Source organism: Loxodonta africana, chromosome 15, assembly GCF_030014295.1.
Source record: "Loxodonta africana isolate mLoxAfr1 chromosome 15, mLoxAfr1.hap2, whole genome shotgun sequence".
Taxonomy (NCBI): Eukaryota; Metazoa; Chordata; class Mammalia; order Proboscidea; family Elephantidae; genus Loxodonta; species Loxodonta africana.
The window spans coordinates 45,634,184-45,650,556 of NC_087356.1; the positions used below are offsets into that span (position 1 = coordinate 45,634,184).

Sequence of the window (16,373 nt, forward strand, 5' to 3'; positions counted from 1 at the left end):
CAAAGTCCAACACCCATTTATGATAAAAACTCTTAGCAAAATAGGAATTGAAGGAAAATTCCTCAACATAATAAAGGGCGTCTATTTTTTATACAAAGCCAACAGCCAACATCACTCTAAACGGAGAGAGCCTGAGAGCATTTCCCTTGAGAATGGGAACCAGACAAGGATGCCCTTTATCACCGCTCTTATTCAACATTGTGCTGGAGGTCCTAGAAAGAGCACTTAGGCTAGACAAAGAAGTAAAGGGCATCCGGATTGGCAAGGAGGAAGTAAAATTACTTCTATTTGCAGATGACATGATCGTATACTCAGAAAACCCTAAGGAATCCTCCAGAAAACTACTGAAACTAATAGAAGAGTTTGACAGAGTCTCAGGTTATAAGATAAACATACAAAAATCACTTGGATTCCTCTACATCAACAAAAAGAACATCGAAGAGAAAATCACCAAATCAATACCATTCACACTGGCCCCCAAGAAGATAAAGTACTTAGGAATAAATCTTACCAAAGATGTAAAAGACCTATACAAAGAAAACTATGAAGTACTAGTGCAAGAAACTAAAAGGGACCTACATAAGTGGAAAAACATACCTTGCTCATGGATGGGAAGACTTAACATAGTAAAAATGTCTATTCTACCAAAAGCCATCTATACATACAATGCACTTCCGATCCAAATTCCAATCTCATTTTTTAATGTGATAGAGAAACAAATCACCAACTTCATATGGAAGGGAAAGAAACCTCGGATAAGCAAAGCATTACTGAAAAAGAAGAAGAAAGTGGGAGGCCTCACTCTACCTGATTTCAGAAGCTATTATACAGCCACAGTAGTCAGAACAGCCTGGTACTGGTACAACAACAGGCACATAGACCAATGGAACAGAATTGAGAACCCAGATATAAATCCATCCACATATGCGCAGCTGATATTTGACAAAGGCCCAGTGTCAGTTAATTGGGGAAAAGATAGTCTTTTTAACAAATGGTGCTGGCATAACTGGATATCCATTTGCAAAAAAATGAAACAGGACCCATACCTCACACCATGCACAAAAACCCAAGTGGATCAAAGACCTAAACATAAAGACTAAAATGATAAAGATCATGGAAGAAAAAATAGGGACAACCTTAGGAGCCCTAATACAAGGCATAAACAGAATACAAACCATTACCAAAAATGCCAAAGAGAAACCCGATAACTGGGAGCTCCTAAAAATCAAACACCTATGCTCATCTAAAGACTTCTCCAAAAGAGTAAAAAGACCACCTACAGATTGGGAAAGAATTTTCAGCTATGACATCTCCGACCAGCGCCTGATCTCTAAAATCTACATGATTCTGTCAAAACTCAACCACAAAAAGACAAACAACCCAATCAAGAAGTGGGCAAAGGATATGAACACACACTTCACTAAAGAAGATATTCAGGCAGCTAACAGATACATGAGAAAATGCTCTCGATCATTAGCCATTAGAGAAATGCAAATTCAAACTACGATGAGATTCCATCTCAGTCCAACAAGGCTGGCATTAATCCAAAAAACACAAAATAATAAATGTTGGAGAGGCTGCGGGGAGATTGGAACTCTTATACACTGCTGGTGGGATTGTAAAATGGTACAACCACTTTGGAAATCTGTCTGGCGTTATCTTAAACAGTTAGAAATAGAACTACCATACAACCCAGAAATCCCAGTGTCAGTGTCAGTTGGAAATAAAGGCTTCTTGATTAGATTGAATAAATAGTAGAGTTGGAATTCTCGGAATATACCCTAGAGAAATAAGAGCCTTCACACAAACAGTTATATGCACACCCATGTTTATTGCAGCTCTGTTTACAATAGCAAAAAGCTGGAAGCAACCAAGGTGTCCATCTACGGATGAATGGGTAAATAAATTGTGGTATATTCACACAATGGAATACTACGCATCGATAAAGAACAGTGACGAATCTCTGAAACATTTCATAACATGGAGGAACCTGGAAGGCATTATGCTGAGTGAAATTAGTCAGAGGCAAAAGCACAAATATTGTATAAGACCACTATTAATAAGATCTGGAGAAATAGTATAAACTGAGAAGAACACATACTTTTGTGGTTACGAGGGGGGGATGGAGGGAGGGTGGGAGAGGGTTTTTTTACTGATTAGTTAGTAGATAAGAACTGCTTTAGGTGAAGGGAAGGACAATACTCAATACATGGAAGGTCAGCTCAACTGGACTGGACCAAAAGCAAAGAATTTTCCGGGATAAACTGAATGCTTCAAAGGTAAGCGGAGCAAGGGTGGGGGTTTGGGGACCATGGTTTAAGGGGACTTCTAAGTCAATTGGCAAAATAATTCTCTTATGAAAACATTCCGCATCCCACTTTGAAATGTGGTGTCTGGGGTCTTAAATGCTAACAAGCGGCCATGTAAGATGCATCAATTGGTCTCAACCCACCTTGATCAAAGGAGAATGAAGAACACCAAGGTCACACGATAACTATGAGCCCAAGAGACAGAAAGGGCCACATGAACCAGAGACTTACATCATCCTGAGACCAGAAGAACTAGTTGGTGCCTGGCCACAACCGATGACTGCCCTGACAGGTAGCACAACAGAGAACTCCTGAGGGAGCAGGAGATCAGTGGGATACAGACCCCAAATTCTCACAAAAATACCATACTTAATGGTCTGACTGAGACTAGAGGAATCCTGGCGGTCATGGTCCCCAAACCTTCTGTTGGCCCAGGACAGGAATCATTCCCGAAGACAACTCATCAAACATGAAAGGGACTGGACAGTGAGTAGGAGAGAGATGCTGATGAAGAGTGAGTTACTTGTATCAGGTGGACACTTGAGACTGTGTTGGCATCTCCTGTCTGGAGCGGGGATGGGATAGAGAGAGTTGGGAGCCGGCAAAAATGTCACTAAAGGAGAGACTGGAAGGGCTGACTCATTAGAGGGAGAGCAAGTGGGGGCACGGAGTAAGGTGTATATAAACTTATATGTGACAGTCTGACTTGATTTGTAAACATTCACTTGAAGCTCAATAAAAGTTAATAAAATAAAATAAGGGATTTTCTTAGGAAAAAAAAAAAGCTAGAATGGTGAGACTTCATTTCATGTACTTTGCACATGTTTTCAGGAGGGACCAGTCCCTGGAGAAGGACTTCATACTTAGTAAAGTAGAGGATCAGCCAAAAAGAGGAATAAGATGGATGGAAACAGGGGCTGCAACAATGCGCTCAAACATAGCAACGATTCTAAGGCTGGCGCATGATGGGCAGTGTCTCCTTGTGCTGTACACTGGGTGACCATGAGTCAGGACCAACTAACCAGCGAATAACAACAACAAATTTATATATACATATAAAGAAATAGAGAGAAATAAGATACGATATTCATCAATTTTATTAAGTTGCTACTGGAAATATCATATTCACTACCTGAGGCATAAAATTCCTTTCGTCTTTGCTCCTTGCATGAAACTGGTCTATTAGCTCTTTATGTATAAGAGACAATATTTTTCTTCCCTACCAAGCTTTTTTGACTTGAGCTCTCTTTAGAAATATAATTCACGTGGCCCCAGGGATAGTTTGCAGCACTTGGTCTAACATTTTTAAACCATTAACCTTGTGTCAGCAGATACCAGTCTTTTTTTTACCAGTAATCTTATATATATATATTTTAATTTTTATTGTGCTTTATTTTAAGTGAAAGTTTACAAATCAAGTCAGTCTCTCATACAAAAACTTACATACACCTTGCTAAAAAGAAAAAAAAAACATGCTCCCAATTGCTCTCCTCCTAATGAGACATCCCGCTGTCTCTCTCCACTTTCTCTTTTCATGTTCATTTTGCTAGCTTCTAACCCCCTCTACCCTCTCAACTCCCCTCCAGGCAGGAAATGCCTACATAGTCTCAAGTGTCCACCTGATCCAAGAAGCTCACTCCTCACCAGCATCCCTCTCCAACCCATTGTCCAGCCCAATCCCTCTCTGAAGAGTTGGCTTTGGGAATGGTTCCTGTCCAGGACCAACAGAAAGTCTAGGGACCATGACCACAGGGTCCTTCTAGTCTCAGTCAGACCATTAAGTCTGGTCTTTTTGAGAATTTACTGTCTGCATCACACTACTCTCCTGCTCCCTCAGGGGTTCTCTATTGTGTTCCCTGTCAGGGCACTCATGGGTTGTAGCCAGGCACCATCTAATTCTTGTGGTCTCAGGATGATGTAGGCTCTGGTTTACGTGTCGCTTTCTGTCTCTTGGGCTTGTAATTACCTTGTGTCCTTGGTGTTCTTCATTCTCCTTTGAACCACGTGGGTTGAGACTAATTGATACAACTTAGATGGCTGCTTGGTAGCGTTTAAGACTCCAGGCACCACACTCCAAAGTGGGATGCAGAATATTTTCTTAATAGATTTTGTTATGCCAATTCACTTAGTTGTTCCCTGAAGCCATGGTCCCAAAACCACGGCCCCTTCTACGCTGGCCTTGGAAGCATTCAGTTTATTCAGAAAACTTTTTTGCTTTTGGTTTAGCCCAGTTGTGCTGACCTCATCTGCATTGTGTGTTGTCTTTCCCTTCACCTAAAGTAGTTATCTACTATCTAATGAGTGAATACCCCTCTCTCTCCCTCTCTCCCTCCCCCTCTCCTAACCATTAAATAATATTTTCTTCTCTGTTTAAACTATTTCTCGAGTACTTATAATAGTGGTCTTAGACAATATTTTTCATTTTGCAGTGGACAAATTTTACTAAGCATAATGCCTACTAGATTCCTCCATGTTATGAAAAGTTTCACAAATTCATCCCTGTTTTTTATCTATGGGGAGTATTCCACTGTGTGAATATACCATAATTTATTTATCCATTCATCCATTGGTTGATGGGCACCATGGTTGCCACCATTCTTTTGCTATTGTAAACAGTGCTGTAATGAACAAGGGTGTGCATATATCTGTTCGTGTAAAGGCTCTTATTTTTCTAGGATATAGTCCAAGGCGTGAGATTGCTGGATTGTATGATAGTTCTATTTCTAGCTTTTTAAGGAAGTGCCAAATAGATTTCCAAAGTGGTTGTACCATTTGACATTCCCACCAGCAGTGTATAAGTTTTCCAGTCTCTCCACAGCCTCTCCAACATTTATTCATTTGTCTTTCTTGGATTACTGCCAGCCTTGTTGGAGTGAGATGAAATCTCATTGTAGTTTTGATTTGCATTTGTCTAACGGCTAATGATCATGTGCATTTCCTCATGTATCTGTTAGCTACCTGGATGTCTTCTTTACTGAAGTATCTGTTCTTATCTTTTGCCCATTGATTAATAGGGTTATTTGACTTTTTGTAGTTGAGTTTTTACAGTATCATGTAGATTTCAGAGATCAGGCCTGATCAGGAATGTCATAGCTAAAAACTTTTTCCCAGTCTGTAGGTAATCTTTTTACCATTTTGGTGAAGTCCTTGGAGGAGCATAGGTGTTTGATTTTTAGGAGCTCCCAGTTATCTACTTTTTCTTCTGCATTGTTACTAATGTTTTGCATAGGAATTATGCCATGTATTAGGACTCCTAACATTGTCCTAATTTTTCTTCCATGATCTTTATCGTTTTAGATTTTGTATTTAGTTTTTTGATCCCTTTTGAACTTGTTTTTGTGCATGGAGTGAGGTATGGGTCTTGTTTCATTTTTTTACAGTTATTTCAGAACCATCTGTTAAAATCACTGTCTCTTCCTCATTTAACTGCTTAGGGGTCTTTGTCAAATATCAACTGCTCATATGTGGATGGATGTATGTCTGGATTCTCAATTCTGTTCCATTGGTCTATATATCTGTTGTTGTACCAAGCTGTTTTGACTAATGGGGCTGTATAATAGGTTCCAAAAGCAGGTAGAGTAAGGCCTCCCTCTTTGTTCTTCTTTTTCAGTAATGCTTTACTTATCTGGGACCTCTTTCCCTTCCATAAGAAGTTGGTGATTTGTTTCTCCATCTCATTAAAAATGTCATTGGAATTTGGATCGGAATTGCATTAAATCTATAGATCGCTTTTGGTAGAAGAGACATTTTTATAATTTTAAGTCTTCTTATTCATGTGCAAGGTTAGCTCTTCCCCTTATGGAGGTCTATTTTGGTTTCTTGCAAAAGTGTTTTCCAGTTTTCTTTGTATAAGCCTTTACATCTCTGGTAAGATGTATTCCCATGTATTTTATCTTCTTGGGGGCTACTGTAAGTGGTATTGATTTGGTGACTTCCTCTTTGATGTTCTTTTTGTTGGTGTATAGGAATCCAACTGATTTTTGTATGTTTATCTTGTATACTGAGAATCTGCTAAAGTCTTTTATTAGTTTTGGTAGTTTTCTGGAGGATTCCTTAGGGTTTTCTGTGCATGACATCCTGTCATCTGCAAATAGAGATAATTTTACTTCTTCCTTGCCAATCTGGATGCCTTTTATTTCTTTATCTAGCCTAATTGCTCTGGGTAGGACCTCCAGCACAATGTTAAATAAGAGTGGTGATGAAGGGCATCCTTGTTTGGTTCCCGATCTCAAGGGGAATGCTTTCAGGCTGTCTCCATTTAGGATGATGTTGGTTATTGGCTTTGTATAAATGCCCTTTACTATGTCTATTCCTATTTTGCTGAGAGTTTTTATCATGAATGGGTATTGTACTTTGTCAAATGTCTTTTCTGAATCAATTGATAAAATCATGTGATTCTTGTCTTTTCTTTTATTTGTATATATGATGTATTACATTAATTGTTTTTCTAATGTTGAGCCACCTGTGCATACCTGCTATGAATCCCACTTGGTCATGGTGAATTATTTTTTTGGTACATTGTTGAATTCTATCAGTTAGAATTTTGTTGAGTTTTTTTGCATCCAAGTTCATGAAGGATATATGTTTGTAATTTCCTTTTTTTCATGGTATTTTCTTTACCTGGTTTTGGTATCAGGCATATACTGGCTTCATAGAATGAGTTTGGGAGTATTCCGTCCTTTTCTATGCTGTGAAATACCTTTAGCAGTAGTGGTGTTAACTCTTCTCCAAAAGTTTAGTAGAACTCTGCAGTGAAGCTCTTTGGGCCAGGGTTTTTTTTTGTTGCTGTTGGAAGTTTTTTGATTACCTTTTCAATCTCTTATTTTTTATGGGTCTATTAAGTTGTTCTACCTCTGTTTGTCCCCCACATGTCTGTCAGTTTGTTGTACTGTGGTGGCTTGCCTGTTGCTGTGATGCTGAAAGCTATGCCACTAGTATTCAGATACCAACAGGGTCACCCATGGAAGACAGGTTTTAGGTGAGCTTCCAGACTAAGACAGACTAGGAAGAAGGACCCAGCAGTCTACTTCTGAAATACATTAGCAAGTAAAAACCTTATGAATAGCACTGGGACATTGTATGATATAGTGCTAGAAGATGAGGTCCCCCAGGTTGGGAGGCACTCAAAAGATGACTGGGGAAGAGCTGCCTCCTCAAAGTAGAGACGACCTTAATGACGTGGATGGAATTAAGCTTTCAGGACCTTCATTTGCTGATGTGGCATGACTCAAAATGAGAAGAAACAGCTGCAAACATCCATTAATAATCAGAACCTAGAATGTATGAAGTATGAATCTAGAAAAACTGGAAATGGTCAAAAATGAAATGGAACACATAAACATCGATATCCTAGGCATTAGTGAGCTGAAATGGACTGGTATTGGCCACTTTGAATCAGACAATCATATTGTGTACTATGCTGGGAATGACAACTCGAAGAGGAATGGTGTTGCATTCATCATCAAAAAGAACATTTCAAGATGTATCCTCAAGTACAACGCTGTCAGTGGTAGGATGATATCCATATGCCTGTAAGGAAGACCAGTTAATACGACTATTATTCAAATTTACGCACCAACCACTAGGGCCAAAGATGAAGAAACAAGATTTTTATCAGCTGCTGCAGTCTGAAATTGATCAAACATACAATCAAGATGCATTCATAATTACTGGAGATAGGAATGCAAAAGTTGGAAGCAAAAAAAGAAGGATCAGTAGTTGGAAAATATGGCCTTGGTGATAGAAACAATGACAGATATCAAATGATAGAATTTTGCAAGAATAACGACTTCTTCATTGCCAATACCTTCTTTCACCAACATAAATCACTGCTATACATAGAGAAATCATTGACTATATCTGTGGAAAGAAATCATGGAAAAGCTCAACATCTTCAGCCAGAACAAGGCCAGGGTCCGACTGTGGAACAGACCATCAATTGCTCTTACGGAAGTTCAAGCTGAAACTGAAGAAAATCAGAGGCAGTCCACGAGAGCCAAAATATGACCTTGAGTATAACCCACCTGAATTTAGAGACCATCTCAAGAATAGATTTGACTCATTGAACACTAGTGACCAAAGACCAGGCGAGTTGTGGAGTGACATCAAGGACATCATCCATGAAGAAAGCAAGAGGTCAGTGAAAAGACAGGAAAGAAAGAAAAGACCAAGATGGATGTCAGAGGAGACTCTGAAACTTGCTCTTGAGAGTCGAGCAGCTAAAGCAAAAGGAAGAATTGATGAAGTAAGAGAACTGAACAGAAGATTTCAAAGGGTGTCTCGAGAAGACAAAGTAAAGTATTACAATGACCTATGCAAAGAGCTGGTGATGGTAAACCAAAAGGGAAGAACACGCTCGGTGTTTCTCAAGCTGAAAGAATCGAGGAAAAAAATTCAAGCCTGGAGTTGCAATAGTGAAGGATTCTATGTTGAAAATATTAAATGATGCAGGAAGCATCAAAAGAAGATGGAAGAAATACACAGAGTCATTATACCAAAAATTTAAACCCTAGGAAGAACTCCACGCTCCACATATGTGCTTCCATGGCCCTAATGTGGCAGGAGAAAAACACATAATTCTTCTGATTCATCTCACCATAAATTTACGCACACTACCTCAGGACAGCCCTTAATCCTGCCTCACAATTGTATTTCATTTACCTGGTTCATTCAGTCTGCACCCTTTCTCTTTTCTTTTCTCTTCAAGTTTTAACAGCTACTTCTCATTCTTTGTTGTCGTTGTTGTTAGATGCCATCAAGTCGGCTCCGACTCATAGCAACCCTATGCACTACAGAATGAAAAACTGCCTGATCCTGCACCATCCTTACAACCATTGTTATGCTTGAGCTCATTGTTTCAGCCACTGTGCCAATCCACCTTGTTGAGTGTCTTCCTCTTTTCCACTGACCCTCTACTCTGCCAAGCACGATGTCCTTCTCCAGGTACTCATCCCTCCTGACACCATGTCCAAAGTATGTAAGATGCAGTATCACCATCCTTTCCTCTAAGGAGCATTCTGACCGCACTTCTTCCAAGACAGATTTGTTTGTTCTTTTGGCAGTCCATGGTATATTCAATATTCTTCGCCAACACCACAATTCAAAGGCATCAACTCTTCTTCGGTCTTCCTTATTCATTGTCCAGCTTTCACATGCATATGATGCGATTGAAAATACCATGGCTTGGGTCAGGCACACCATAGTCTTCAGGGTGACATCTTTGCTCTTCAACACTTTGAAGAGGTCCTTTGCAGTAGATTTTTCCAATGCAATGCATCTTCTTGACTGCTGCTTCCATGGCTGTTGATTGTGGATCCAAGTAAAATGAAATCCTTGACAACTTCAATCTTTTCTCTATTTATAATGATGTTGCTCGTTGGCCCAGTTGTGAGGATTTTTGTTTTCTTTATGTTGCGGAGTAATCCATACTGAAGGCTGTGGTCTTTGATTTTCATTAGTAAGTGCTTCAAGTCCTCTTCACATTCAGCAAGCAAGGTTGTGTCATCTGCATAATGCAGGTTGTTAATGAGTTTTCCTCCAATCATGATGCCCCATTCTTCTTCATATAGTCCAGCTTCTCAGATTATTTGTTCAGCAAACAGATTAAATAGATGTGGTGAAAGAATACAATCATGAGGCACACCTTTCCTGACTTTATACCAATCAGTATCCCCTTCTTCTGTCCAAAACAACTGCCTCTTGATCTGTGTAAAGGTTCCCCATGAGCATAAATAAGTGTTCTGGAACTCCCACTCCTCGCACTGTTATCCACAGTTTGTTATGATCCACACAGTCAAATGCCTTTGCCTAGTCAGTAAAACACAGGTAAACATCCTTCTGGTATTCTCTGCTTTCAGCCAGGATCCATCTGACAGCAGTGATATCCCTGGTTCCATGTCCTCTTCTGAAACCAGCCTGAATTTCTGGCAGTTCCCTGTCGATACACTGCTGCAGCCGTTTTTGAATGATCTTCAGCAAAATTTTGCTTGCATGTGATATTAATCATATTGTTCTATAATTTCCACATTCGGTTGGATCACGTTTCTTGGGAATAAGCATAAATATGGATCCCTTCCAGTCAGTTGGCCAGGAAGCTGTCTTCCATATTTCTTGGCATAGACGAGTGAGCACCTCCAGCATTGCATCTGTTTGTTGAAACATCTCAATTGATATTCAATCAATTCCTGGAGCCTTGTTTTCGCCAATGCCTTCAGAGCAGCTTAGACTTCTCCCTTCAGTACCATCAGTTCCTGATCATATACCACCTCTTGAAATGTTTGAATATCAACAAATTCTTTTTGGTGTAATGACTCTGTGTATTCCTTCCATCTTCTTCTGATGCTTCCTGTGCCATTTAATATTTTCCCCATGGAATGTTTCACTATTGCAACTCAAGGCTTGAATTTTTTCTTCAGTTCTTTCAGTTTGTGAAATGCCAAGCACATGACCTCATTTCCTGTTTCTTAGAAGAGCTTCCACTAGCTCCTCTCATGTATCTTCTGATCCACAGGCATCTACATCCCCATGTTCTGCCTTCCTTTCTTCCTGTTACTGTAGATGAGCAGACAGCCCTCCTACCTGAGGCCAGTCCCTCTGTTCCTATACCACTGTCCCTTCCAAGGGTATCTTGGCATTTCTCACCTCTCTTTTCTCAACTATCTGTTACTATCTGTTCTCCTCACTTTAGCATCATTTCCGTCAGCACGAAACATCTTTTTAAAAAACTGTCCAGATTTCACATCTCCCTCCAGTTACGTCCTGTTTCACTCTTCTCCTTTACCTTAAGGCTCATTGAAATACTTCTATATAGTCACCAAACCCGGACCATCTCTTTTCATCCTCCCTAAATCATGCAATCTCTGGCATCCTTTCTATCACCAAAGCCATACTTTTCAAATACTAATCCTTCCTCTTTGTTTCCAACTTTCACATTCCTATCACCATACTGATTGCATATTCGATCAATTTCAGACTGCAGAACTTGGTAAAAATCTTCTATTTCTTCATCTTTGGCCTTAGTGGTTAGTGGGTAAATTTGAATAATACTCACATTAACTGGTCTTACTCGTATACGTGTAGATGTTATTCTATCACTGTCAACGTTGTACTTCAGGATAGATTTTGAATTGTTCTTCTTGATGATAAATGCAACACCATTCCTCTTCAAGTTATCATTCCTGGCATAGTAGATCATATGATTTTCCAACTCAAAATGACCAATATGAGTCCATTTTGGCTGACTAATGCCTAGGATATTGATCTTTAGGTATTCTATTTCATTTCTGACAATTTCTCATTTCCTACTTATAGATCGTGCATTGTACATTTCCATTAACAAAGGATGTTTACCTGGTTCTTCTCACTTTGAGTCACGCCATATCAGCACGCAAATGTCCCAAAAGCTAGACTTCATGCACAGCATTAAGGTCAACTCTACTTTAAGGAGGCAGCTCTCCCCCACTCATCTTCTGAGTGCCTTCCGACATGAGGGGCTCATCTTCTGGCAGTGAAACAGACATTGTTCTGCTGCTATTAATAAGGCTTTTACTGGCTAATTCTTTCAGAAGCAGACCACCAGGTCCTTCGTCCTAGTCTTTCTTACTCTAGAAGCTCAACTGAAACCAGGCCCACTGTGGTGACCCACCTGGTATTTGTATATTGGTGGCATAGCTACCAGCATTACAGCAATATGCAAGCCCCTACGGTACGACAAACTAATAGAAGTGTATTCTGCATCTAATTTCTGGATTTTTTGTTTTTCAGATGTGTAGTACCCTGCGTTTAGTTTCCATGTCTTGCATACAATGTAAAGTTTATCATTTATTTCTTTAAATAAACTCACATAGCCTCCAAATCTAAAGTGTGAGGAGAACACCTTTTGTTCTCTGTTATTTCAGTAGCTTCACATTCATATTCATATCTTAGTTATCTTATTTTCTTGGATGTCAAGGATCTCTGACTTCTTCGTGGTATCAGTGTATGAAAAATTGTTTGTCAGGTGCCCTGAGGATTTATGATGGGTGTGCCCTCTTTTAGGTCAGCTTTCTATTGATTGGGCCTTCTTAAACTAATTTCAAGGTTGGAGAGTTCCAGACACACCTAGGCCATACATAGCTGGAGTGAAACTCCTTGGAAGGTTGACTTCCAGACACAACTTCCCAAGGAAATTTTGCTTATTATTCCCTGTCCATTTCCACAATGACGCTAGAGCCCTTTGATCATTTTCTAGCAGCTGTGAGAAGGATACGTTTAGTTTCTCTGGTTCATACTGTCTTTGAGATTAGAGCCACCAATCCCTTGGCCCTAGTGCAACATAGGGTTCCTCAGGACTCCTCACATTGGTAATTTCTGGGTCTGTCTTCCATTTTCCTGGATTTTACATATCTCTAGAAGTAATTCATTAGCATATACAGTGACTTCAACTGTCCTTCAAGATAAAATTGGGTTTAGAGCTCAGACATTTTCTGGCCATAAATTTTTATCAAAAAGTTAACCAAAATTTCTCCATTGTCATCTCTTCTTTACTCCTCAATCTCTTTTATATATTTCCAGCATTTTGTATTATTTCACCAGGATTGCAGAAATCAGGAAACTAGCATATCATTTGTGGGCCCTGAACCCATTTCAATTTTTTTTCTTATTTTAAATAGAAGCTCTTAAGAGAAGCTACTGCTTGTAGTTTTAGAGTTTATATGTTGATATGAGAGCTTCTAAGATGCCTACTTTGTCTTTTCTAGTAATTAGATCTTGATTTACATCAGTTCCTTTCACAACCCACTGCCTATGTACTTTGCTTCCACATTCAATGATGGCTTTGCGTAGATTCTCCAGGCCCAGTCTGGCAGCTCAGATTTTATCAATGGGGACTTTGCAATGTGCACTGATCTTTATCAGGCAGGTGGAGGCAGCAAGATGGTGTTACAAGCTCCTGTCCTCATGTTCCTGTTGCTCTGGGTCTCTGGTGAGAAATGAACATTGCCTCAATCCCTTTAAAGAAGTATCTTTGTAGAGGTGAAAAATGATTTAAGATGTAGTGGAAAATGATGGCTATTTCCAAAAATGACTCAATTATATGTGACACATATTCGGCTAAAATGCCCATTTAAAATGGTATATTTTAAGGTGTCTATGAAAAAGTGTGTGTATACATGTATGTATGGTAATTGCCCTCTCTGATTGCAGGTGTCAGTAGAGACATTGTGATAACACAGTCTCCTGTCTCCCTGACCATGTCTTCAGAAGAATGATCACCATCAGTGCAAGTCCAGCCAGAGTGTTAGCACTGTCTTGGCCTGGTATAAGCAAAAACTGGGACAGGCTCCAAAGCTGTTTATCTCCTTTGCATCCAACTAGGCGTCTGAGATCCCTGACCTGTTTAGTGGCAGTGGATCCGTCACAATCAGCAGCCTCCAGACTGAAGACATGGCAGATTATTGCTGTTAGGAACATTATGTTTAACCTCTCACACTGTTTCAGCCTCAAACGGAAGCTCTTCCCCAGGGCTGGAGGCCTGTGAGTCTTCACTGCACCAGCTGCTTCCTTTCCACACAGTCCCGAACATGCACACTTCCTCTATCTGCCCCAGAAGCTTCATCTCCTAGACATGGAATTTTCTTCCAGAGTGATCCTCCTATTTAGATAGGTCTACATTTTGAAATAAGATATGTAATAAAAGCTGCAAGCCACCAAGTCCTGTCCACTTGTCCCAGTTAGAGACCATTGGTTTGATGTTTCTTGTGTCCCTGGTTACACGGTATCTCTGGATCATCCTCATGTGTCTGACATTTTATGTTCCAGAGGACAGATCCTCCTCAGTAGGTGCCAGAATCTCTGTCCGTCTCCCAGGTTGGAAAGTCTCCATTAGCTGCAGGGCCAGTTAGACTCTCAACTATACTGACAGGAAACACTACTTGGATTGTCATCAGCATACACCGTAGCAGGGACCTACGGGCCTCACTCACCGTACTTCCTCTACACGTGTTGCTGTGATGCTGAGCAGGCTTCAGTAGCACTTGCAGACTAATACAGACTAGAAAGAAAGGCCTGGTGACCTAGTTCTGGGAAATCAGCCAGGGAAAACCCTATGGATCACAACAATCAGATAATATTGTGCGTTGAATTTTCATGAGTCATGGACTCACAAGATGGCAACTAACAACGAGAAAGAACCATGATTTCCTGCAGTCACTAAATTAAACTTGGGCACCCAAGGGATTAATGCAAAGAGGAATTGACAACTAATGAAAAAGAACATGGGAAAGCTATCACATGTTTGTAGAGTGATAGGATTAATGAGTCGGGCCTTTAACAGAACGAGCGCCACTAAAAGACATGGAAAGAGGAGAACAGGCAGTAAAATGGGAGCTTGGAGCACGAAAATGCCTTCATTGATGTTGATCAGGAAGACGTGGCTGGAAAACAGGATCCGTGGAAGGAAAACAGAAGAGAGAAATACTCCCTTCTGTGAGGGAGATTTTAAATATGAAGGGTCCAGGCTTAATATTGGGTTAGGCCCAGAGTAAGGAGGGGTAATGGCACAGAAAGGAAAAAAGTCCAGGAACACAAGGAAATAAAATGGGAATGTTGCATAGTCAAGAAGGCACAGGGAAGAGAGAACTGATCTTTCAGGGTATAAAGCACAGTGAACCCTCTCCAAATCAGTCATGTGATCTATCCATGTGAAACATGCAGGTTCCTGTGATATGAGAACTCCTGACAAAGCCTACAAAAGATTTTTAGAGCATTTTCTTTTCTTTAATTTATCACGAAAGTGGATCCAGAAGAAGGCACATCCCTTAATTTTCTCCTGAAACCTACAAATACTCCAAGGAATTAGTCAGGAGATTCAGGCTTTGGGGCAGACAAAGGAAGCGTGCATGTTCAGGGCTGAGCAGAAAGGAAGCAGCTGGTGCAGTGAAGACTCACTGGCCTGTAACCCTCGGGAGGAGGTTTTTGTTCGAGGCTGAAGCACCGTGGGTGGAGTATTATAACCTTGTTGACAGTAATAAACCGCAGTGTCTTCAGCCTGGAAGTTGCTGATGGTCAAAGTGAAGTCTGTCCCAGACCCACTGCCACTGAACCGGTCAGGGACCCCAGATGCCCTGGTCGATGCATAGTAGATGAGCCGCTTAGGAGCCTGTCCTGGTTTCTGCTGGTACCAGGCTAAATAGTCTTTCTTATCGGAGCTGGAAAAAACACTCTGGCTGGCCTTGCAGTTGATGGTCACTGTTACTCCTGGAGACGCAGCCAGGAAAGCTGTAGACTGGGTCATTGTGATGTCCCCACTGGCACCTGTAATCAGAGCGGCCAATTACCATGCATACATATAGACTCACACTTTTTCATACACACATTAAAATATCCCCCCTGATACAAAAACACTTAGTGACATTAGGTATCAGCACATAATTGGTTCCATTTGGAAATAACCATCATTTCTCACTATGTCTTAAAACCCTTTCTCAGCTCTACAAAGATGCTGCTCTGGAGGGATTGAAGTGCTTTTAATTTCTCACCAGAGGCCCAGAGCAACAGGGACATGAGGAACAGGGTCTGTGGCACCATCTTGCTGCCCCTGTCTGCCTGATGCAGATCAGCTCCCATAGCAAAGGCCCTGTTTATAATATCTGAGCAGCCAGCATGGGTGTGGAGGGGCCTATGCAAAGCAATCAGTGAATTGAAAGCAAATTACATGGACCATGGGTTGTAAAACTATCCAATGCACATCAGGAGCCAAAAATATTACAGGAAGTATCATTCTATCACTAGAAACACACAGAAGTGTACTTAGGAGCTCTAATATCAACTAAAAACTTCTCACAGTCCAGTGGATTCCAACCATGGCAACCCCATGTGTTACACAGCAGAGCTGCTCCCTAGGGTTTTCTTGCCTGTTTTCTTTATAGAAGCAGGTTGACAGGCTTTTATTCCAGGGTACCACTGGGTGTGAACAAACTGCAAACCTTTAGGTTAGTAGCCCATCACAACTGCTTGAAGCACCCATGATCTAATGAATACCTTCAGTTTTAACTTAAAAACAGTCTTAAACGGGTTCAGGCTCCATAA

The 16,373-nt window shown here is 40.6% G+C and overlaps 1 gene segment (V, D, J or C); it reads right to left on the minus strand.

Annotated features, from left to right (window-relative positions):
* Window positions 1–8,595: 8,595 nt before the first annotated feature.
* Window positions 8,596–15,885, minus strand: LOC104846580 (immunoglobulin kappa variable 4-1-like). The segment is given in 2 exon segments: window positions 8,596–15,599; window positions 15,824–15,885. Coding segments are annotated over 2 exon segments (495 nt in total).
* Between the last annotated feature and the right edge of the window lie 488 nt (window positions 15,886–16,373).